Here is a 23728-nt window from a genome sequence, read left to right on the forward strand (position 1 = left end):
GGTAGTTACAAAAGTCAGCACTATAAAATGCAGGAGAAGGCTATACGGGGGCATGAACACCAGGAGGCCAGGGATCACTGGTGCCATCTGGAGGCTGGCTACCACATACATAAAACAATATTCTATAGCGCTTTTAAAAAATATATTTGTATTAAAAATATAAAAACACACGCTAGAATATATGCCACCTCTAGAGTTTACCTCTGGGGACTCTAGGGAGGGAGGAAGGGGACAGGATCAAAGAGGTAACAAAATGAACTTCAAATGTATCTAATATTTGCAATTACATATATATGTGTGTCTGAAGAAAATATAGCCAAATCCTGACATTTATTACATCTGCATGGTAGAAATACATGGATTTTCTTGAACTCATTTGCCTCTCCTGTATCTTTGAAATATGTCAGTAAAAAGTTTTAAGGTAATGAATCCAAAGAAATGGAAATAAAATGTGCTTTTAATAAGAATTTATTTTTACACATGTTAAAAACTGCAATTTTCAGGACATGTAAGAATATTTTTCTAATAGTGAAATAAGCATATTTCAGGACATGTAAGAATATTTTTCTAATACTGAAATAAGCATTTTGGTATAGAAATCACACCCTATGTGTGATCTTTAACTAAAAAAACTAATCAAGAACTATGACCTAATATGTTAAACAAAACTATTCTTTGCCCATCCATCTGTCCCCTCTCATAGCCCCATTGCTGGGCGTTAGAATATAGTTCTGTACATATCTCCATATCTACAAAGAATTAAGATGTCATATCAAAGATGTCCAGAAGTTATATATGGTGGAGAATTAGTTGGCTTAATCGTTGACACGCAACACAAAACACCAAAAGCAACATAATATACAAGACACAAAATAGAACACTGTCACTAAGGTCAAATAATACAAAAAAAAAAAAAATCACATCATTTAAATTTGATGCATTGCAAACAAAGTAACTTCTTTAGAATTATTATGTATACAACCTGCAAAGCTCAAAAAGTAATAGCACAGAGCCATAAATCTGATAAGGCACCTTAAAAATAGCCATCAAACATATACAAATATCAAATACAAACACGGTTAAACTGCAAAAGCAGTAACCACAGAAATAAATAGGGAAAAAATATGCATTCTTTCTAGATAGTCTCCTTTTTCTGAAGTAAAGTCTTTAAAAAAAAAAAGTACAAAAAATATTTATCATATATTTTAAAACCTATCATCAAAGTCCAAATCTCTGTAAAAAAAAAGAATGTTTTTCTTCAAGTCAATAAAGTTCAGATTCATACATTTTCTAAAGAAACAATGACAGTCTTCATGCTAAATATAGGAAGAAAAAAGCTTTTAATTATGTTTGTTAACTCTTTTATTCAACAAACATTCAGTGAGTGCTGTGTGAACCTGTTTTAGGTGCTGGGGATATAGAATAAAGACACAATCCTTAGCTGTAGACAACTTAGCCTAATGGAGCTGGATCCACCACTGGCAACCTTAAAGTTACCTCCCTCCTTGGTCCTTAAGATGAAACGCAATTTCAAACTCTGCCATGCTTAGCATCTTGTTGCAAAACAAATAATGGTCTACCTAGTTTGCTAATGGTAGCATTGTGGCTCTATTAATATTAACCATCTATTGATGAAGTTAACTTTCAAAAAGGACTCTATGAAAGTTCAGAGGCATAAAGTATTTAAGGACAAACAAGTACTGGTCCGCAACAAAAACAGCATCGGTATTCTGCTTTCACAAAAGCCAAGAAAACCAAGAAAAATTTCATTCTGAGTATATACAGAACTCCTGGACAGAGGTCATTCTATACGTGTGGTACATATACAAATATGACATAAGAAGTCTGAATGATTGCAGTCACTATTAAACAACCAAGTATGCCAAATTAGTCATCAGGTTTCAAAGAATCATAGCCTTCTTTCAAGAGGTCTCGCCATGTTTTAAGGAATCGTGCATTTTCCGTACATTTGAAGGCAAGTTCTTCCACTTGAGCTGATACTGCAGATGTGGCTTCAAGAAGTTTGGTTAATGAAAAGGCTGCCTAAAACAAACAAAAAAGAACTCAGACATAATTTTATTTTTAAAATTCTCATCTCATTTTATAAGTAGTCTAAAAAAGCTTAAGGCTTTGAATCCAATGCCCATGTTATTTTGTTTAAAAGTAATCAATTTTCAAACTAAAGCACTGGCTCTTTCAGGGAACCTAAGAAAATTATTTAATATTGAGTAGACTTTGAAGAAACAGGTCTGCTAGAAAAATATCCATTATGTCTGAGACATGACAAATCAGTATTTCTTTTTTCTTTTCTTTTTTTTTTTTTTTTTTTTTTGAGATGGAGTTTCGTTCTTGTTTCCCAGGCTGGAGCGCAATAGCGTGATCTCGGTTCACTGCAACCTCTGCCTTCCGGGTTCAAGCGATTCTCCTGCCTCAGCCTCCTAAGTAGCTGGGATTACAGGCATGCGCCACAACGCACGGCTAATTTTGTATTTTTAGTAAAAACAGGGTTTCTCCATGTTGATCAAGCTGGTCTCGAATCCTGACCTCAGTGATCCGCCCGCCTCGGCCTCCCAAAGTGCTGGGATTACAGGCGTGAGCCACAGCGCTTGGTCCAGTATTGTTGTTTTCTATGAAAATACACTGGAGTCTCAGCTCAACAAGATAACTTGGACCCCTTGACACTAAGTGCCAGAAGTATCTGAGGGATTTCATCATAAATAATTCTTAGTGCTACTTGGGTAACATGGGCACTGACCTGTGAACACTTCAAACAATGAAAATGTATAGATCAAAGAACAGAAACTCTAAGCTCTGACAAATAACATCAAAAAATCACACACAAATGCAGAAAACACTCAGCTCCTGGTGGAAAATTCACTTTTCAGCCAAACGTTTTCTTCACCGATGATACAAAATAAAACATTGTTTCTAAATAACACATTAGCACTTCATTCTACATATTTACTTGCAATCAGTTTGTTCTGCAAAAATAAAAGCTGGATAAGCACTTTAGTCATCCTTAAAAAAATACTTGCGGAAGCAATGAGATAATCTGGTTCATCCCCTAGTTTCCAATCTGCAGGAAAGGTCAGGCCACAGAACTCTCCCAGAAGGTTACACCCTACATACCTCATTCCACTTGACCCACTCAGGAGAACATAAAACTCCCCTTCCCTGTCTTCTCCCCTCCAGTGGTGTGTGAGTTAGGGTTGGGAGGTGAGATGCTAGTTTCTGGGGATTCGAGATTTAATAGAAACTATCCTAAGTATGCATTCTAGCAATCCTACAAAGGGAGGAGTCCTGAACTAAACCGTCAATGAAGCCAATCCACGTGACCTAAACCCTTCAAGCTGGGTCCAGCGCTAAGCAGACCTGGGGCAGACAATGGCGTTATCAGCTGTCCCTGGGCAAGTAGCCAACTAGAACAGCAGGCTCTAAGTCCCATGGAAAGAAATCACAGCCTGATCCTAAGCACCCACAGCCAGCCAGCAAACCCATGCAGTGAAAACTATTCTCCGATGGGAGAAGAGGCAAAGAGAGCCAGCAACAGGCAGCACAGAGCTGCGTGGCTTCGGGTTACTGCGGATGATTGAAATCAGAAGGCGAGACAAAAAGAAACCAGTAAGGGGTGGGGCGGGAGGAGGGATAACCCCTTAAGACTCCTCACCACCAAATCTAAAGGGGGAACCCTCAGAGAGGGATAGCACTTCAGCTGCTGGCATCCTCCCGGCTTCCTGCACTCACGCTCTGGGGCGCAGAAGGGCTGGTCGTCCCGGGTCGTGGGGATTGGGGGACCCCCTAGCCGCGCGAGCCCCGCCGCCGCCAGTCTTCCCAGAGGCGCCGAGGGGGGACGCGGTCCCGACACCACACTCACATCTCCGATCTGCAGCTCCACTTCCTCCAGCGGGTCCACCGTTCCGCCGCTGCTCCTGCTCGGAACTGGCCAGCCCAAACTCACTGGGCCGCCCGGGGAAGATGCTGCAGAGGCGTCTGAAGAGGAGGGAGAAGAGGGAGGCGGCGGCGGCGGCGAAGAAACCTGCAGCTCCTCAGCGTCTGCCATGGGGAAGGGCTGTGACCGCGGAATCCGGCCCGAGCAGCCGAACCGACACCAACTGTCTTTTAACCACTCGCGCCCAAAGCCGAGAGGCCCCGCCTCTTAGCGCCAGAAATCCCGCCCCGTCTCCTCGTGGGTCTCAGCCCTGGACCACAAAGACTTTTCATTTTTCGGGACAGCCAATCATATGAGTCAGTTCACCTTAGGCCGCTCACGGATCCTGCGCGAGCCTCCAGTGGGGCTCGAAGGGCGCGCGTATAGAAGACTACACCTCCCAGGAAGCCGTGCGCGTCGCCCCGCCTTCTACTGCCTTTCACTGCGCGTGTGTTGTGCTGTGAGATTCGTGGACCCCTCTGGCCGCGCTCTGGCTGTTTCACCGCGCCCTGGCTGGGACTTGGAGTCCCTTATCTTTCCCTGGTTTGGTACATGACCCGGAAGCCTCGGCTGGCCGCCGCGTCATCCATGGCGCCGGCGCAGAGCGAGAAGGAGGCGGGAACGCAGTGAAGCAAGAGCGGTCAGCAGAGCGGGGAGGCGAACTGCAGCAGAGTTCTTGCTTTCCGGCAGGTGATGGCGCCCCCCGCGGCCTAGAGGTCTAGCGCCCGCCGCGAGCAGCGGACAGTCCTGTTGTGTCCGACCGAGAGTCCTGGTGACTTTGAACATGCTGGTGCCGCTAGCCAAGCTGTCCTGCCCCGGTGAGAGGGAATGGGCGGTGGGGTTAAGTGGAGGAGTTAGGGCAAAAGGGACAAGGCCGGTCCTGGGGGCTGTAGGCACCTCTCGCGCCTTCTCTCATCAGCTTTCTCAGGCTATCTAGGGCAAAGGTCACGCTCTGTCAGCTTGATAGTGGACCCTGGCTTCTTCCCTCCGGTTGCCCCAGTTGGAAGAATTAATATCTAGGCTAAAGGTCAAGGGCGGGGAAAACTTGTCAACACGTCCTCCGCACCACCACCACCTGTCAGCACACACCTACCTCGGTGGACTCCTGAATCCTGAATCCTGGTTCTAATCCTCAAACCTTTGTTGGAAATGGAAAAAAAAAAATCGTAATTGCCCAATTTTTCTCCCTGTCCTGACCTGACTTTCGTCTTCGCAGCCGTCCTAGTTCAGTCTAAAGAAATTGAAGTCTGATCTGTCACATCATGGTTGACATTCATATGTTGACCAAGTCTCCTGAGTGTATCTGGAACCAGGAGTTTTTCTGCGTTGTCTAAAATTAACTTTAAGGGCTGGGCGCGGTGGCTCACGCCTGTAATCCCAGGACTCTGGGAAGCCGAGGCGGGTGGATCACCTGAGGTCAGGAGTTCTAGACCAGCCTGGCCAACATTTTGAAACCCCATCTCTACTAAAAATACAACAATTAGCTGGGCGTGGTGGCCCACGCCTGTAATCCCAGCTACTCTGGAGGCTTAGGTAGGAGAATCACTTGAACCTGGAGGTGAATGTTGCAGTGAGCCGAGATCGCACTACTGCACTGCAGCCTGGGTGACAGAGCCAGACTCCGTCTCAAAAAAATAAAATACAATTAACTCTAAGGGCCTTATCGTGTTATGGGTATTCTTTGAACCATCATGACAGATGAAGTTGGATGGTTTTTTTAAAGTTTTACTTAAATTTTTGTTGTTGTCGTTAATTCAAACAGAAAAGTTCCCTAAAGGATCTCATATTCTGTCATAACTGGCTTTATTTTTTTAAAATCTTTAGTTTACTTAAGTTTTGGTGGTAGAATAAGTATAAATATTAAAAATTCAAGGATATTCTTATGAAATTTCATGAAAGTAGAATTTTGTTAAATTTGGCTTCCATATATTAAGAAATTAGAACTTTGTTTAAATTTCATGTCGCCCATGCATTTTTTGCTGCACTTAATGTATGGATAAGATGGTGTTTGGAACATTAGTCAGGTGCTATCTGCTTTAGAGCCTAATGTAGGTGCAATCAGCCTTGAGCCCAGTGCTAACCAAATTCCACTACCATTTCTGTTTTCTTTGGATGGCAATTCATTGCCATTTTCATAGCCTGCTGGCATGAAAGAGGTAGACACCAATGTGCCAGCAGTGTGACTTTGATATGGTGATGCTATGAGTTCAGTGGACTTTGTGACCTCTCTTCTCAACCAAGGAGACTGAATATTTAAATCTCTAAAGTGAGATAACAGATGTGTTTTCAGAAAAGGGGTAAAGATTGTGACTTTTTTTTCCAATCCTTTGGAGAAATTCAGACTACACAGTTCCAAATATTCTCAAGAAAATCAGTAGCTATACAGGCAGTAGAAATACAGTTTGTCATATGTCAATCATCAGTTTTCAGAAGTAAATAACTTCTATACACTAAACTACAATGCATTGAAAACTATTTTAAATACTCATTGTAGTGTATTTGAACTCTTGAACTGAGTTCTAGAATATCTTTATGTATTTAATATACTTTTTTTTTCAAAACTTAGGATAGGTGAATAGTTATCTAAGGCTTAAAAAGTGTTCCCAATATATAGTTTTTTTGTTTTTTTATTTTTTGATACAGTCTTGCTCTGTTGCTCAGGCTGGAGTGCAGTGATGTAATCTCAGCTCACTGCAACCTCTGCCTCCCGGGTTCAAGTGATTCTCATGCCTGAGCCTCCCTAGTACCTGGGATCAGAAGCGCCTACCACCATGCCTGGCTAATTTTTGTATTTTTAGTAGAGACGGGATTTTGCCATATTGGCCAGGCTGGTCTCAAATTCCCGGCCCCAAGTGATCCTCCTAACTCAGCCTCCCAAATGCTGGGATTATAGGCATGAGCCACCACGTCTGGCCCCAATGCTATAGTTTTTAGTATGCATAAGTAAATTCATTTCTTTGCCACTTTTTAAAAAGATGACCAAACAGATTTTTATTGTCTAGAATATTTGCCTTTTCACAGAAAATGACTCTGAAAAGCATTAATCTTTTATAGTACCATGTGTCAATCATAAATGAATGCTCTAGTGAAGGAAAGTACAAAAACGACTATCTAATATTTAGTCAACAAATATGTATACCTAACATTAGGTTTTCACATACAACAAGGTCAATGCTTTTGGAGCGTGCTATCTGCTGGAGAATACAGACAACTAAAGACATTTATGTTTTTACCCTTTTTTGGTCACATAAATGGTTTAAATTTTTAGTCTAGTGATATTATAACTTTTTAGATTTTTATCATTCTTAGAAAATAACTTTGAAAATCCTAGATTCGAAAAAAAAAATTACCTGTTTTCTTCATAACATTTTTGTGTGTGGCTATAAATGTTCTTTTTTATAACAGCTTTAATAAACTTTAATAAGATATGTCACAAACCATACAATATATACTATTTAAAGTGTACAATTCAGTGGTTTTTTAGTATAGTCAGAGTTGTGTAACCATCACTGCAGTCTATTTTAGAACATTTTCATCACCCCAAAAAGAAACTCTGTATTCACTCCCAAGCCCCTTCCAGCCTTAGACAACAGTTAATCTACTTTCTGTCTCTATAGACTACCTTATTCTGAATATTTCGTATACATGGAAGCACATACTATGCTGTCTTTTTGTGACTGGCTTCCTTCACATAACATTTTGTTTTCAGAGTTCTTCTACGTGGTAGCATATATCAGTATTCAATTTCTTCTTATTGCTAAATATTTCATTATTTGGATATATCACTTCTTACCATTTATTGATCGACATTTGGGTTGTTTCTACTTTTGGACTGTTATAAATAATTCAGCTATTGGCCAGCTGTGGTGGCTCACACCTGTAATCCCAGCAGTTTGGGAGGCTGAGACAGGCAGATTGCTCAAGCCTAGGATTTCGAGACTAGCCTACACAACGCAGTGAGACTGCTTGTCTACAAAAAAATAGAAACTATTAGCCGGGCATGGTGGCATGCACCTGTAGCCCTAGCTACTCAGGAGGCTGAGGTGGGAGGATCACTTAAGCCTGGAAAGTCAAGGCTTCAGTAAGCCATGATCACATCACTGCATTCCACCCTTGGTGACAGAGTGAGACCCTGTCTCAAAAAAAAAAAGAAAAAGAAAAAGTTCAGCTAGGAACGTTCATGTGCAAGTTTTTGTGTGGAAGTATGTTTTCATTATCTTAGGGATAGACTTAGGAATGGGTCATATGAAAACTCCATGTTTAACCTTTTGAGGAACTGCCAGACTGTTTTTCAAAGAGACTGCATCATTTTTACATTCCCCCAGGAGTATATGAGGGTTCCAGTTCTTCCACATCCTTGCTAACTCTTGTTATTGAAACTGCCCAAGGGGTTCTCCTTGCCCACTACCCAGACAGAGCCAATTTATCAAAACAGGATAATTAGAATAGAGAAGGAGTTTAATTCACACAGAGGCGGCTGTACAAGAGACCATAGTTTTATTATTACTCAAATCAGTCTCCCCGAAAACTTGGAGACTGGGGATTTTAAGGATAATTTGATGAGTAGAGGGGGTCAGAAAATGGGGAATGCCAATTGGTCAGATCAGAGATGAAATCATAGGGAGATGAGTTTGTCCTCTTGCACTGAGTCAGTTCCGGAGTGGGAGCCACACGACCAGATGAGCCAGTTCATTGATCTGGGTGGTGCCAGCTGATCCATCAAGTGCAGGATCTGCAAAATATCTCAAGTAGTGATCCTAGATTTTAAAATAGTGATGTTATTGCCGGGAACACTTTGGGAAGGTTCAGAATCTTGGCACCTCCAGCTGCATGACTCTTAAACCATAATTTCTAATCTTGTAGCTAATTTGTTAGTCCTGCAAAGACAGTCTGGTCCCCAGGAAGGAAGGGGGTTTGTCCTGGGAAAGGGCTGTGATTGTCTTTGTTTCACAATTAAACTATAAACTCCCAAAGTTAATTCAGCCTACTCCCAGGAATGAACAAGGACTACTTGGAGGTTAGAAGCAAGATGGAGTCAGTTAGGTCAGATCTCTTTCACTGTAATAATTTTATCTGTTATAAGTTTTGCAAAGGTGGTTTTATTATTACTTGTCTTCTTGACTATAGCCATGCTAGTGGATATAAAGTAGTATCTCATGTGGCTTTGGTTTGCATTTCCTTGATGGCGAATGCTGCTGAGCGTCTTTTCATGTACTTATTGGCCATTTGTATATCATCTTTGAACAAGTGTCTATTCAGATCCTTTGCCCACTTTTTAATTGGGTTATTTGTCTTTTTATTACTAAGTATAGGAGTTCTTTATATATTCTAAATATAAGTCCATTATCAGATATATGATTTGAAAATATTTTCTCCCATTCCATGGGCTATCTTTTCACTTTCTTGATGGTGTCCTTTGGCGCACAACAGGTTTTAATTTTGATGAAGTGCAGTTTAACTGTATTTTTTGTTGTTGCTTGTGTTTTTGGTTGTTCTATCAAAGAAACCATTGCCTAGCCCAAGTGTTGATGAAAAAGCCAAACTCCGTAAACTATTTGGAGATATTAATTCTGAGCCAAATGTGAGGACCATGACCCATTATACAGCCTCAGGAGGTCCTGAGAACATGTTCCTAAGGTGGTTGGGTTACAGCTTGATTTTATACATTTTAGGGAGAGAAGTTACAGGCAAAAACATTATCAATACGTGTAAGGTTTACGTTGGCTTGGCCTGGAAAGGCAGGACATCTCAAAGTTCACGAATTTGTGTTGGGCCACATTTAAAGGCATTCTGGGCAACATGCTGCCCATGGGCTCCAGGTTGGACAAGCTTGCCTTAAAAGGTATCAGACTCTTAGTTAAATCTCTTCTAGATCAGGAAAAGGCCAAGAAAGGGAAGAGAATTCTCCACAGAATGTAAATTTTCCTCACAAGAGACAGTTTTACAGGGCCAATCCAAAAATTATGTCCAAGAAATATATTTTGGGGTACAATACTTTGATTTCCTCTAGGGCCTGTTGTCATGTGATGATGTTATACCAGAGTCAGGTTGGAGTTGGTATCTTATTGCTACAAAGAGTCTGTTCTGTCAGTCTTAGGATTTTGATATTAATGTTAATGATGGTCAGTTATGTCTGAACTCCAAAAGGGAGAGGGTATAATGAGGCATGTCTGACCCCCCACTTACCATCATGGCATGAACTACTTTTTTGAGTTTCTTTGGAATCCCCTTGGCCAAGAGGAGAGTCCATTCAGTTGGTTTAGGGGCTTAGAATTTTATTTTTGGTTTACACAAGGTCACAAAGATTTACACTCATGTCTTCAAAAAGTTTTATGGTTTTAGCTCTTATATTTGGGTTTGATCTTTCTTATCACCATAATCTTTTTTTCAACTTTTAACCTTGAAATAGTTTTAGATTTACAGATGAGTTGCAAAGATAGTACTGAGTTCCCATATGCCCTTTGCTGAGCTTAATGTCTTATATAACCATAGTATATTTATCAAAACTAAAATATTAACATTGATGAAATAAAGTTAATTAAACTACAGATTTTATTCAGATCCTCTTTTTCTGGTCCAGGATCCAGTCCAGGGCACAAGGTTGCCTTTAGTTGGCAGGTCTCCGTAGTCTACTTCAGTTTGACAGTTCCTCTGTGTTTTCTTATGTCCCAAGACCTTTATACTTTTGATATGTACTGGTCGAGCATTTTGTAGAATGTCCCTCAATCTGAGTTTGTCTGATGATTTCTCATGATTAGACTGAGGTTAAAGATTTTTGGGGATAAATACCACAGAGGTAAAGAACCCTTTTCACCACATCATATCAGGGGATACATGGTATCAATATGTCTTATTGCTGGTAGCGTTAAACTTGATCACTTGCTTAAAGTGGTATCTGCCATATTTCTCTACTGTAAAGTTAACATTTTTCACTTTCCATTCTCTACTTGTTAGAAGCTACCCAGTAAGTTCATCCCACACTACTCAAAGGGAGGAGAAAACTGAAAGATTTATGGATATATCACTGTCTGTTTTTTTTTTTTTTTTTTGAGACAAAGTGGTTGTCGCCCAGGTTGGAGTACCGTGACGTGGTCCTAGCTCACTGCAGCCTCGAATTACTGGGCTCAAGCGATCATCCTACCTCAGCCTCCTGAGTAGGTAGGACTGCAGGTGCATACCACCACACCTAGCTAATTTTTTTACTTTTTATTTTTTGTTTCTGTAGAGAAGAGGTCTTGCTATATTGCCTAGGCTGATCTTGAACTCCTGGCCTCATGCAGTCCTCCTGCCTTAGCTGAGATTTACAGTCATGAGCCACTGTGCCCAGCCCACCATAGTCTTCTCTACTTTGAACTTTCCCTAATAAAATCTTCGATCAAACAGAATTCATTTTGACATAGGGAGCAGAGTATACTTTTTTCCTGAATGACTTTCTGGCTATCTCTGCACCGTTTAATGAGTAACCATTTCTTCTCCCTAATTTGAAATGGTATCTTTATTATATACCATATACGTATGTGTACTATTTCTGAAGTCTTTATTCTTTTTTTTATTATTATTCTATCCCTTCTCCTATAACAGACTTCTAATGAATATAGCTTCAAATATAGGTTTTTATATCTGTCAAGAGTGGTTTTGTGGGAGGATTCTCTGTCTTTTTTTAATGATAGGGATGATTATCAAGGAGAACAGAGGTTGAGAAGGGAGTCAAAATTGAAGATCAGAAGGGAGGGGATCAGATGGAGGAATGTCTCTAAGACAACGGTAGAGATAAGCCTCATCATCCAGCTAGAAAGATTAACCCCAGTGGGGAAGAATATAGTCTGTTTCACTATGTTCACTGAGTACAGTCAATGGGAGAAAAGACATCTCTCCTGCTATAAACTGAGATAATGAACAAAGTATGGGCACAAATACAGATTATATTAGAAGTTATTGCCAAGGAGTTGAGAAAATTCCCATCTAATTGCCTCTGTCTTTATGAGGTTTGATGCTAGGGTACCTGCCCTGGATAAGGGAAAGAAAAGGTAGAGTTGAAGGTTTGAGGACAGCAGAGAAGGTTCAGTGAACATTTTTGCAGATAAATCTTTGCACATTTCTGTTCATTTCCATAAAATACTTTTTGCTGACTCAAAAATGTACACATTTTTAAGGATATCAGAAGATACTGTGGCCAGGCACAGTGGCTCATGCCTGTAATCCCAGCAGTTTTAGAGGCTGAGGCAGGCAGATCACTTGAGGCCAGGAGTTCGAGACCAGCCTGGCCAACATGGCAAAACCCCGTCTCTACTAAAAAAAAAAAATCCAAAAATTACCTGGGTGTGGTGGTGCACACCTGTAGTCCCGGATACTGTGGAGGCTGAGGCATGAGAATCGCTTGAAACCAGGAGGCAGAGGCTGTGGTGAGCTGAGATTGCACCCCTGCACTCCAGCCTGGGTAACAGAGCAAGACTCTGTCTCAAAAAAAAAAAAAGAAAAGAAAAGAAACAGCAGCAGCTACTGCCATATATGTAGGTCAGCTTATTTTAAAAAGAACCTGACCATAAAACCAAGTTTGTGCTTAAAGCCATTGACCTACACAGTTACTATACTACTCTGTATTACTCTCAAAGTGTTCAGCTTTCATGACTAATCCATGAGCCTGACATGAGCTAAACTGAATAAATTTGTTTATTAGTTTTAAAATATTTAAGATTTGAAAACATTGCTTTATGAGAAAAAGCTATTCAAATTGTTCACCTAGGAAAGAGTATAGTCTAATTCACTATACTCATTTATATTTTTATTATAATATATATGAATCTTTATAAATATTCACTTATATTTTTTCAGTCTACTGAGGAAAACTAATTTTAAGGAAGATAATAATTTTCATAATTTTTGTGCAGCATATCAGTGCTTTCATGCCTTAAAAATTAAGAAAAATTATCTACCTCTGTGTGCTACAAGATGGTCTTCAACTTCTACTGTGCCTCGAATTACTACCCATTATACTATTTATCCCCGGGATAAGGACAAGAGATGGGAAGGTAAGTAATAATTTGTGTACAATTCCTGAGACTTTTCTGGATACTTTGTTTCATTTTGTGGAGGAGAGTATAATATTTTTCATAACTTAAAAGCATCCAATAATATTTTATGGCTTTACCAAGTCACGTGCTGCATAATGACACTTCAGTCAACAACTTGACAACATTTATGACGGTAATCCCTTGACATTATAATGGAGCTGAAAAATTCCTATCACCTAGTGACATCTTTTAGAACATAGCTTCCAGACCATCGTAGCTCAACACATTACTCAATTCTTTGTGGTGAGTCTGATGTAAACAAACATACTCTACTGCCAGTTCTTTAAAAGTATACCATATACAATTATGTACAGTACATAATACATGATAATAAACAACTGTTACTGGTTTATGTATTTACTGTATTGTACTTTTGTCATTACTTTAGAGTGTACTCTTACTTGATTTTTTAAAAAGTTAACTGTAAAACGGACACAGGCAGGTCCTTCAGGAGGTATTCTGGAAGAAGCTAACATTTGCATAGGAGATGACAGCCCATGCGTGTTATTGTCTTTGATGACCTTCCAGTGGGAGAAGATGTGGAGGTGGAAGATACTGATGATCCTGACCCTGTGTAGGCCTAACTAATGTGTGTGTTTGTGTCTTAATTATTATTTTTTTTTTGAGACAGAGTCTCACTCTGTCGTCCAGGCTGGGGTGCAGTGGCTCACTGCGAGCTCCGCCTCCCAGGTTCATGCCATTCTCCTGCCTCAGCCTTCCATGTAGCTGGGACTACAGGCACCCACCACCTCATCCAGCTAATTTTTTGTATTTTTAGTAGAGACAGGGTTTCACCATGTTAGCCAGGGTGGTCTCGATCTCCTGACCTCGTGATCCACCCACCCCAGCTTCCCAAAATGCTGGGATGTATCTTAATTTTTAATAAAAAGGTTTAAAAGGTATGTGTTTAATGGAGAAAGCTGCCCAGATAGGAGCTCATACTCTCTCAGGGGCTTGCCTTGATCCAGGTGCTTTTAAAGAACTCTTCCCAGACTGGAAAGAGAAGGGGGTATGAAAACTTGTTTTTTATACAAAGTCTAAAAAATTTTTAAATAGAAAAAAGCTTACAGAAAAATGATATAAAACCATTTTTTGTACAGCTGTACAATGTGTTTGTGTTTTAGCTAAGTGTTATTACAAGAGAGTTAAAAAGTTTAAAACATTTAAAAGCTTATAAACTAAAAACATTACAGTAAGCTAAGTTTAATGTATTGACAAAAATATTTTTGTATAAATTGAGTGTGACCTAAGTGTACAGTGTTTATGAAGTCTATAGTAGTGTAATGTCCTTGTCCTTCACATTCTCACTGCTCAACTCAGTCACTCACCAAGAACAGCTTCCAGTCCTGTAAGTTCTGTTCATGGTAAGTACCCTGTACAGATATACCATTTTTAAATCTTTTATACTGTGTTTTGTACTTTTCATACTGTATTTATAATGTATTTCTATTTATACTATATACGTTTTATACTGTATTTATTTGGTACTTTTTCTGTGTTTAGATGTGTTTCGTTACATAAATACTATTATGTTACAGTTACCTACAGTATGCAGTATAGTCACATGCTATATAGCTTTGTAGCCTAGGACTAACAGTCTATACCCTGTTGCCTAGGTGTATCATAGGCTATACAATCTAGTGTGTGTAAGTATACACTATGATGTTTGCAAAAGGGCAAAATTGCCTAATGATATATTTCTCAGAAAGCACTTCTGTCATTAAGCTACTTGTGACTGTATTTTAGACAAGTAAATATTTGCTAAATGTATAATAATAAATCTCAAAGCCAAGAATTAGTTTATGGAAACTGAAATAAAGTATATACTGGAACAGAACCTAAGAATATACTCATACTAATACAGTAATATGCTTAATATAATTATTGTGCAAAACACAGGGAGAATTTCCATAAATAATGCTCTAAAGCACAGTGGATATTTTTTAACTATCATGTGATTTATCATGTGATTATTGGGTCATATTAATCCCAGAATTTTTATTTCTCCCAGGAGTGAACATGGAAAGGTTTGCAGAAGAAGCGGATGTTGTAATAGTTGGTGCAGGCCCTGCAGGGCTCTCTGCAGCTGTTCGTCTAAAACAGTTGGCTGCGGCACATGAAAAGGATATCCGTGTGTGTCTAGTGGAGAAAGCTGCCCAGATAGGAGCTCATACTCTCTCAGGGGCTTGCCTTGATCCAGCTGCTTTTAAAGAACTCTTCCCAGACTGGAAAGAGAAGGGAGTATGAAAAATTGTGTTTTATACAAAGTCTAATCTTTTGTAATTGCATTTCAGTAATTGTTCCCAAATTACTGGAATATAGAAAACCCTTTTCATGTAACTCTTTTTTTTTTTTTTTTTCTTTTTTTTTGAGACAGAGTTTCGCTCTTGTTGCCCAGGGTGCAGTGCAATGGCGCGATCTTGGCTCACTGCAACCTCCACCTCCCAGGTTCAAGCGATTCTCCTGCCTCAGTCTCCCTAGTAGCTGGGATTACAGGCACCTGCCACCACACCCAGCTAATTTTTTATATTTTTAGTAGAGACAGGGTTCCACTATTTCACTGTGTTGGCCAGGCTGGTCTCGAACTCCTGACCTCAGGTGATCCACCCACCTTGACCTCCCAAAGCTCTGGGATTACAGTCATGAGCCATCACGCCCAGCCCGTGTAACTCTATCTTAGGGAATAATTATATACTTTTTAAATTAAAAAAATAATAATTTATATCAGAATTGTAATTTATGATATTAACAAATAGTTTTGTGTAATTCTTTCTACGTGTATTTGTGTAATGGGTATATGAGAAGATAATAACTTGAGAAGACCTTTGAATATTTCTTGGGAGGCATTTTGTATTTTGAGAGTATTTTTAAACTTGTTCTTTAAGTCTTTGTATGATTGTTCTTAATAAAGTAATAATTTCTGGGACAATGCAATATCTAAAGCCAAAGAGGATAGATTTTCTAAAGAAACATATTAATATGACTTCTGAGAACCGAAGCAGAAAAACCACAGGTGTGATATCCGAGGACCAAGTCCAAGTTTTATTGTCTTAAATAAAATTTGTATGAATTTGGTTAAAATCTTAGACTGTCATTTTTTTCTTCTCTAAGATAGGCTATATTATACCTGTCCTACCTCCAAGATTAGATTATTCAGTGGTTGTGAATATACTTGCAAAGATTAAAAAAAATATGAATATCATCTGTATTCTTTCCGTATGGAATAAATTGAATTCCAAAAATTTCATCTGTGCTCTCCTTTCTGAAATATCAAGCTCCCTTAAACTAGAAATACTTTAATTGGACCCAATCGAATTTATCCTTTCGATATTATATCAGAAATGGATATTATTGAATGAACATTGATATAATATCAATGCTAATAGAAAATGTTTTTCATGTTAAAGCCCTTTATTGCTTTGGCACCTTTTTTTTTGAGACAGGGTCTCACTCTGTCACCCAGGCTGGAGTACAGTGGCACAATCATGACTCTCTGCAGCCTCAACCTCCCAGCTCAAGTAATTCTCCCACTTCAGCCCCCTCAGTAGCTGGGATTACAGGTGTGCGCCACCACGCCCAGCTAATTTTTGTATTTTTTTAGTACAGACAGGATTTTCCCATGTGGGCTCAAATCCACGGGCTTCAGCCTCCCAAAATGCTGGGACTATAGGCCTGTGAGCCATCACACACAGCCTTTGGTGCCTTTTAATATGTAAACTCAGCAGGTACAATGTCACAACATGTTAATTGTCTTTATCCAAAAGGAAAATAAAATTTATCTTACCTTTCACCAACCAGGAAGTTTCAACTTAGAGCCAAGCACCTCTCCACAGAGACAAAAAGACATGATGGTCACGTTTCAAAGATGTTTCCAAGACTCCCAAGAGATATATTCCTGTGATACAAAACTGGCAAGACGTTTATTTAGATTTTTAAAAGATTCCCAGCTGGCCAGGTGTGGTGGCTTATGCCTGTAATCCCAACACTTTGGGAGGCCAAGCGGGGTGGATCACTTGAGGTCAGGAGTTCGAGACCAGCCTGGCCAACATGGTGAAACCCCCTCTCTACTAAAACTACAAAAATTAGCCGGGCATGGTGACAGGTGCCTGTAAGTCCAGCCACTTGGGAGGCTGAGGCAGGAGAATCACTTGAACCCAGGAGGGAGAGGCTGCAGTGGGCCAAGATTGCACCACTGCACTCCAACCTGGGTGACAGAGACACTATCTCAAAAGAAAAAAAAAAAAGATTCCCATACATCTCAGACAGAGATAGGATTTAGAGTGACAAGTTTTCTAAAGGAAATGCCGAAAGAAAATTAGGGGGAAGCTCTTTTTTTGTCATCAGAGTACATTTTATAGTTTTTTATATTTATGTTTACACTTGCAAATATAAACTAAAAACATTTCTTTTTCTTCTTTTATTTCTAGGCTCCACTTAACACTCCTGTAACAGAAGACAGATTTGGAATTTTAACAGAGAAATACAGAATTCCTGTGCCAATTCTTCCAGGTAAGGTATAGTGAATATTCATAGAACTATGGAATTCCACAGCTGGAAGGAACTGCATTTCATCTGGCAAAATTTCCTCCTTTTACAGATGAGACCTAAGGCCCAGATATTTGAAGGATTTACTCAAAGCTATACAGCTAGCTGGTGGGAAAGCAGGACTAGAACTCAGTTCTTTTGACTTCTAGTCTAGAAGAATTGAGATAGCCTTGTAAGCCAAGCAGGAATTTCTAACTTAGTGCTTTCATGTTGTTTGTAATGTAATAAATTAGAACTCTAGGCCAAAATTGTAGAAAATAAGTTGAAGGTGTGACCATCAATATAGCACTTATGTAGAAATACATACTGATTTGAGATTTTAAAGTATTTATGTTTTTGTAATGTCTTATCAATAAAAAGTCAGAATTATAAATTAAGCATATATTTATAGGGCTTCCAATGAATAATCATGGCAATTACATTGTACGCTTGGGACATTTAGTGAGCTGGATGGGCGAACAAGCAGAAGCCCTTGGTGTTGAAGTATACCCTGGTTATGCAGCTGCTGAGGTTTGTATAGTTTTATTTTGTTTTTAATATTTATAGGAACTCCTTTTTTAATAAGTGGAGAATTTTGCAAAGTTGAAGAAATAAGTATTTTTTAAAAGTCAGAGGATTTTAGAATTATAAGATTAGAAGGAATCTTTAAAATATCTAATCCAAAGAGTACTTGAATTCCTCATGTTGTACCCCCATCAAGTGATTGTCCAACTTATGATTGATCACCATAAGGGATGAAAAATTGTGGATTGTTGGTATTCTCTTCCTTATTTTGAACAGAACTTATCTACAGTTTTATACTATCCAGAACAAATCTATGCCCTCTTCCAAGGACAACTTTCTAAATATAATTATTCCTTGCTCTCTCTTCCTCCCTATCTTTACCCTGGAATTTTTTTTCCCCCAGTGTAGGGGTGGTATAGGAGTTAAGGGAAAGGTTTGTCTCTGCCCTCTGAAGGTTCACCAGAAATGAACTGACAATAGAGAGAATAATAGGAGAAAAAGCATACAGATTTATTTAACATGCATAAGCACAAGAGAATGATGACCCGATGACCCAGTGAGGTCCAAATGCTCATCAGAGGGGAAGGGGAAATTGGGTGTTCAGCAATCTTGAAAGGAAGTGAATGATTTTTAGGAAGAATGAATGCACCCAAGACACAGAAATTAACTTGTAAATGATTCTCTTTGGAATTTGAATTAGCCTGAGAGGCAGGCATGATCTTATGAAAAAGTGTTTGTCTAGGTGTAGTTGCCTTCTTCTGTTTTCTTTTCTGCAATAGATATTAATAGTAAGATTTCAGGAATGGGATGGAAGACCATGTGTTCTCTTTGGCAGGTCCAGTCTTAAGGTAGAGAATAGAATATCAGAGAAGAGCCGCATCCAGTGCTTTAGAAGAGATAGGGTTGAAAGACAGGAGGAGAGGAAGGTCAGAGACACCCTGAAGCTGCTGCTCTGGTTTAGCATGCCAGAGTGGCATATTTTAGCCTATCATTTTCTGAGCCCCAGTAGCAGAAACGTGTGATACCCTTCCTCACCCATCGTAAGGGTCACAGCTGACACTCCTGTAACAAAGACAGGGTAACAAGAAAAACATAACAAATTTATTTAATCAAAGTTTTACACGATATGAAATCCTTCAGAAATAAAGGCCCCAAAGACCCAGGGGAAACCATTTTCATTCTTCAGTACAATAAGAATGGACAGCCATGTGGAAATGTGATTAGACAGAAGGGTATGATCTAACGGTAGTAGACTGAGAGAGGAAGCCAGGCAAGGCCTGTCTGTTCACATTCTCTTTGGCCTTTCTGTGTAGCATTTCTTCCTCTGAGGTATGGCTGGAGCAGAAATCCTCTGGAATGAGAGTTTTCAAGGGGAAAGGGAGAAGGAAGAAAGTAACCTTTCTAGGTTTTATGGCCTGTATTAAGGGAGAGGAGTTCTACTTTCTATGACTCACCTTGAGGAAGAGGAATCCTGGTTTCTGTGACTTGCTTTAGGGGAGAAAGAAGAATGGGAGAAGGTAAGAAAGACCTTGTTTCTGAGGTCTTCCAGTCTTCCTTCAGTTCCAGGTACTCAGCATAGGGGCTGAGTACCAAGGGAAAACATCCCCCTTTCCCTCTGAAGGTTCATAGAAAAATCAGCTCACAAGAGGCAGGTTAGTAGGAGAAAAGGCATACAGGTTGATCAGCATGCATGAAGAGATTATTACAGAGTGATTACCCTACCACACAATGGGGTACAGTTATATGCCTTTCTTGGTAGGGGAAATGGAGATGGGGAAGTATGGATGACTTTAGGGGGATAGTAAAAGATTTTTAGGGGAATTCAATGGGCTTGAAGAATATACAGTGACCTGGGACAAAGTCTCTTGAGCCTGCAGAGGAGACAATGGTTTCTGACAGAAGCCTGTCCAAGTTTATTGACAGACTTCAGTCATTCTTCCTGCAGTATGAGTTCAGTTCATGAAAACTCAGGAAAGGGACCAGAAGTAATTGTTAGCTTCTTTGGTAGGCCCGTGTTTTAGGAAGATAAGGGAACTTCAGAGAACAACTTCATCCTGTGTTTTGGGAGAGAGAGGATTAAGAGACAGGGACAGTTGGCCGGGGAAGGTCAGAGAGACACTGAAGCTTCTTCAGTTCAGCATGTCAAAGCACCATATTTTGGGATATCGGTTTCTGAGCCTCAACTTCAGCATGCCAGGGTGCCATACTTTTTAGGGTATTATCTTCGGAGCCCCATCGCTAGCTAGCTTAAATATTCTCAGTTCTGAGCCCCAACACTAGCTTAAATATTCTCAGTTCTTTCAGCCATGACGGTACATAATTTGAGTTTTGAGTTCTTTCAGTATTCTTGCTGCCCGCTTCTGAATGGATCCTCTTTTTATCCCCTTTACAAAGTGGCACCCAGAATGAATAAACCACTTCATGTCTAGTGTAGAGCTGTTATCTTCTCCATTCTAGAAACTGGTCTTCCATTGATTCCCTCAAAGTAATTACATTTTTGGCAACCACATCACACTGTTGATTCTTATTATGTATTACTGGGGAAATTATTAAAAATAAAATCTCAGCCGGGCGTGGTGGCTCACGCCTGTAATCCCAGCACTTTGGGAGGCCAAGGTGGGCGGGTCACGAGGTCAGGAGATCGAGACCATCCTGGCTAACACAGTAAAACCCCGTCTCTACTAAAAATACAAAAATTTAGCCGGACATGGCGGCACATGCCTGTAATCCTAGCTACTTGGGAGGCTGAGGCAGGAGAATCGCTTGAACCCAAAAGGCGAAGGTTGCAGTGAGCCGAGATCACGCCACTGCACTCTAGCCTGGGCGACAGAGCGAGATTCCATCTCAAAAAATAAAAAATAAAATCTCCTAGGACCCAGAAAAATTCTCTTTATAAATTATAAAAAAGAACAAAACGGGCTGGGCGCGGTAGTCACGCCTGTACTCCCAGCACTTTGGGAGGCCGAGGTGGGCAGATCATGAGGTCAAGAGATCAAGACCATCCTGGCCAACATGATGAAACCCCGTTTCTACTGAAAATACAAAAATTACCTGGGCGTGGTGGTGGGCGCCTGTAGTCCCAGCTACTCGGGAAGCTGAGGCAGAAGAATCACTTGAACCCAGGAGGCGGAGGTTTCAGTGAGTTGAGATCGCGCTACTGCACTCCAGCCTGGCGACAGAGCGAGACTCCATCTCAAACAAACAAACAAAAAAGGCTGGGCGCGGTGGCTCATGCCTGTAATCCCAGCACTTTGGGAGGCCGAGGCGGGTGGATCACGAGGTCAGGAGATCAAGACCATCCTGGTCAACATGGTGAAACACCATCTCTACTAAAAATACAAAAAAATTAGCTGGGCATGGTGGTGGGCACCTGTAGTCCCAGCTACTCGGGAGGCTGAGGCAGCAGAATGGCATGAACCCGGGAGGCGGAGCTTGCAGTGAGCCTAGATCATGCCACTGCACTCCAGCCTGGGTGACAGAGTAAGACTCTGTCTCAAAAAAAAAGAACAAAACAGTTTTATTCTTGAATTAGCCTTAAACCAAGACTGTGATGCCTATCACAGGCCAAGACAGAAATCTCACCCTTTTAAATAGCCAGGCAGATACAATCCATTCATTGCATGCATGTTAACTGTCTTTACTCAAAGGAAAAATAAAATGTTTTGGTTGTTTTTTTTTTTTTTTTTTGACAAGCAGGAAGTTACAACTTAAAGCCAAACACCTACCCAAATTCCCACAGAGACAGGAAGACAGGAGGCATCCTTCTTGGTATTCCATTTCAAAGCAATGGCTCCAAAGCCCTAAAAAAGACATTCTTGGAATACACTTTTAAAAGACTGCCATGTATCTCAGAGAGACAAAGGATTTACAGTTGGAAGTTTGCTAAAGGAAATGCTGAAAGAAAAGTTATTGGCACTAAGGAAAGTTCGGTTTTTTTCTGTTTGTTTTTACCCTTACAGTTTGTAAGTCAAATACAGCACATTGGTCCCTGTATTATACTTGCTGCTATAAATTTCTGTTTTCCTAGCCCATATACATGCATTTGCGTTTTTGGACCCAAGTGTGGGATTTTGTATTTCTCCTTGTTAGACATTGTTGACTGGAATCAGTGCCACAGTCACAGGTAGGTGGTTTATAGAATCCATGATTCTCACTTTTGGAATACATACATGAACACTCAGACTCACTTGTATCATGCTTCTTTTTCTCAGGTCCTTAATGATTATCATCAACAGATTATTGATCTCTTTGCCAGGGTGTTTTGAGAGTACTCTGAGCCAAACTTCAGTTTAGTCTCTAGCCATATTCTGCTGCTGATTTGTTCATTTTCAGGATATCAAATAAAACCTTTATGTATATTCTTTATGGGGAGGTTTCATATCCATTGCTGCTAATCTTTTCTTTTACTTCTCCACTTCCATGCTTTCTTATAATCTGCTGTGTAATTGCATTGTACATTTTGTACTTTACTATCCAACGAGCATTTTCCTCCACAGAGAAAACAGAAACCAAAGGTTACAGACTATTGCTATTTCTCCTCATCAGAATTACACTTTTGACCTATTTTCCCCCTTTTTCTTGCTCCAAAAATAAAATAAACTTTTATCATCCTTGGTCTGTCTTCAGCTTCTCCCTGTTTTGTTTTCTTTATTTTTTTGTTTATTGAAGTCTTCACTCATTTGAGATGTAAGCTTTCCTGACAGTTTCTTTCTCTCCACCTTCATGTTCTTCATTTGTTACAGGCCTCCATTTCAGATTCTTTACACATGATTTGACATCTGAAGGGCACTTCTTGTTTAATCTTACTGGTTTCCCTAGTAATCTCTCTAGTAGTCTCCCCTTTTCTTTCTCATCAAGGTTGTGGCATTGTTTTCATTTCCCATTGTGTGAGCTCTGTTCTTTAATACTCTAGAAGGGAGTACCTTAATACATGTCTCTTTATTGCCTGAACATTTTAAAGTCTGTATATCTGTAATCTAGAGAAGATGTTCACCTTCTAAGAAACCTAAGGCTGTTTACTGCTTTTCAAGATTATTATGAATTCTAAGGCATTAATAAATTTGTTTTTATCGTTTTTAGGTCCTTTTTCATGACGATGGTAGTGTAAAAGGAATTGCCACTAACGATGTAGGGATACAAAAGGATGGTGCACCAAAGGTAAACCTTCTTAGTAGTTACGTGCTTAACAAACCGACAAACAACAGAAAGAACTATGTGGGCAACAAAATGAGATCCCATCTCTCCAAAAAAAGAAAAAGAAAATTAGCTGGGCTTCATAGTATGCACCTGTAGTCCTAGCTACTTAGGAGGCTGAAACAGGAGGATCACTTGAGCCCAGGAGTTCGAGGCTGCAGTGAGTCATAATCATGCCACTTCATTTCAGCTTGGGTGAGTGACAGAGCAAAACCCTATCTTGAAAAAGAAGAAGAAAGAACCAACTTAGACTCAATAAAGGTCTTGCTACAAACCATACATTAATTATGTGGGTGTTCGGAGGCCCAGACAGTTGGATCACTTGAACCCATGAGTTTGAGAACTTCCTGAGCAACATGGCGAGACCCTGTCTCTACCAAAAATGCAAAATTAGCCAGTCTTACAACCCTATCTCAAAATAAATAAGAATTTTAAAAATTTCAAAAAATGTGGGTGTTAGAATACAGTAATTAATATGGAATTTTTC

At 39.9% G+C, this 23728-nt stretch overlaps 2 protein-coding genes across 2 annotated transcripts in view; one reads left to right on the forward strand and one right to left on the reverse strand.

Annotated features, from left to right (window-relative positions):
- Nucleotides 1-659: 659 nt before the first annotated feature.
- On the reverse strand, nucleotides 660-4510 carry LOC105532342 (chromosome unknown open reading frame, human C4orf46). The gene is made up of 2 exons (XM_011970519.1): nucleotides 3875-4510; nucleotides 660-2043 (listed from the first exon to the last, which is right to left on the reverse strand). Exons 1-2 carry the CDS (start codon nucleotides 4058-4060, stop codon nucleotides 1888-1890), a joined length of 342 nt encoding a protein of 113 aa, XP_011825909.1. The 5' UTR covers nucleotides 4061-4510; the 3' UTR covers nucleotides 660-1887.
- The window catches only part of ETFDH (electron-transferring-flavoprotein dehydrogenase), a 42503-nt gene continuing 23158 nt past the window's right edge, over nucleotides 4384-23728 (forward strand). Inside the window, exons 1-6 of the mRNA XM_011970517.1 lie at nucleotides 4384-4746; nucleotides 12817-12957; nucleotides 15011-15240; nucleotides 17427-17508; nucleotides 17936-18054; nucleotides 23128-23205. Coding sequence (XP_011825907.1) covers nucleotides 4713-4746; nucleotides 12817-12957; nucleotides 15011-15240; nucleotides 17427-17508; nucleotides 17936-18054; nucleotides 23128-23205 — 684 coding nt within the window. The 5' untranslated portion in view covers nucleotides 4384-4712. The remainder of the gene's footprint in view (nucleotides 4747-12816; nucleotides 12958-15010; nucleotides 15241-17426; nucleotides 17509-17935; nucleotides 18055-23127; nucleotides 23206-23728) is intronic.

Source organism: Mandrillus leucophaeus, unplaced genomic scaffold (assembly GCF_000951045.1).
Source record: "Mandrillus leucophaeus isolate KB7577 unplaced genomic scaffold, Mleu.le_1.0 Scaffold95, whole genome shotgun sequence".
Taxonomy (NCBI): Eukaryota; Metazoa; Chordata; class Mammalia; order Primates; family Cercopithecidae; genus Mandrillus; species Mandrillus leucophaeus.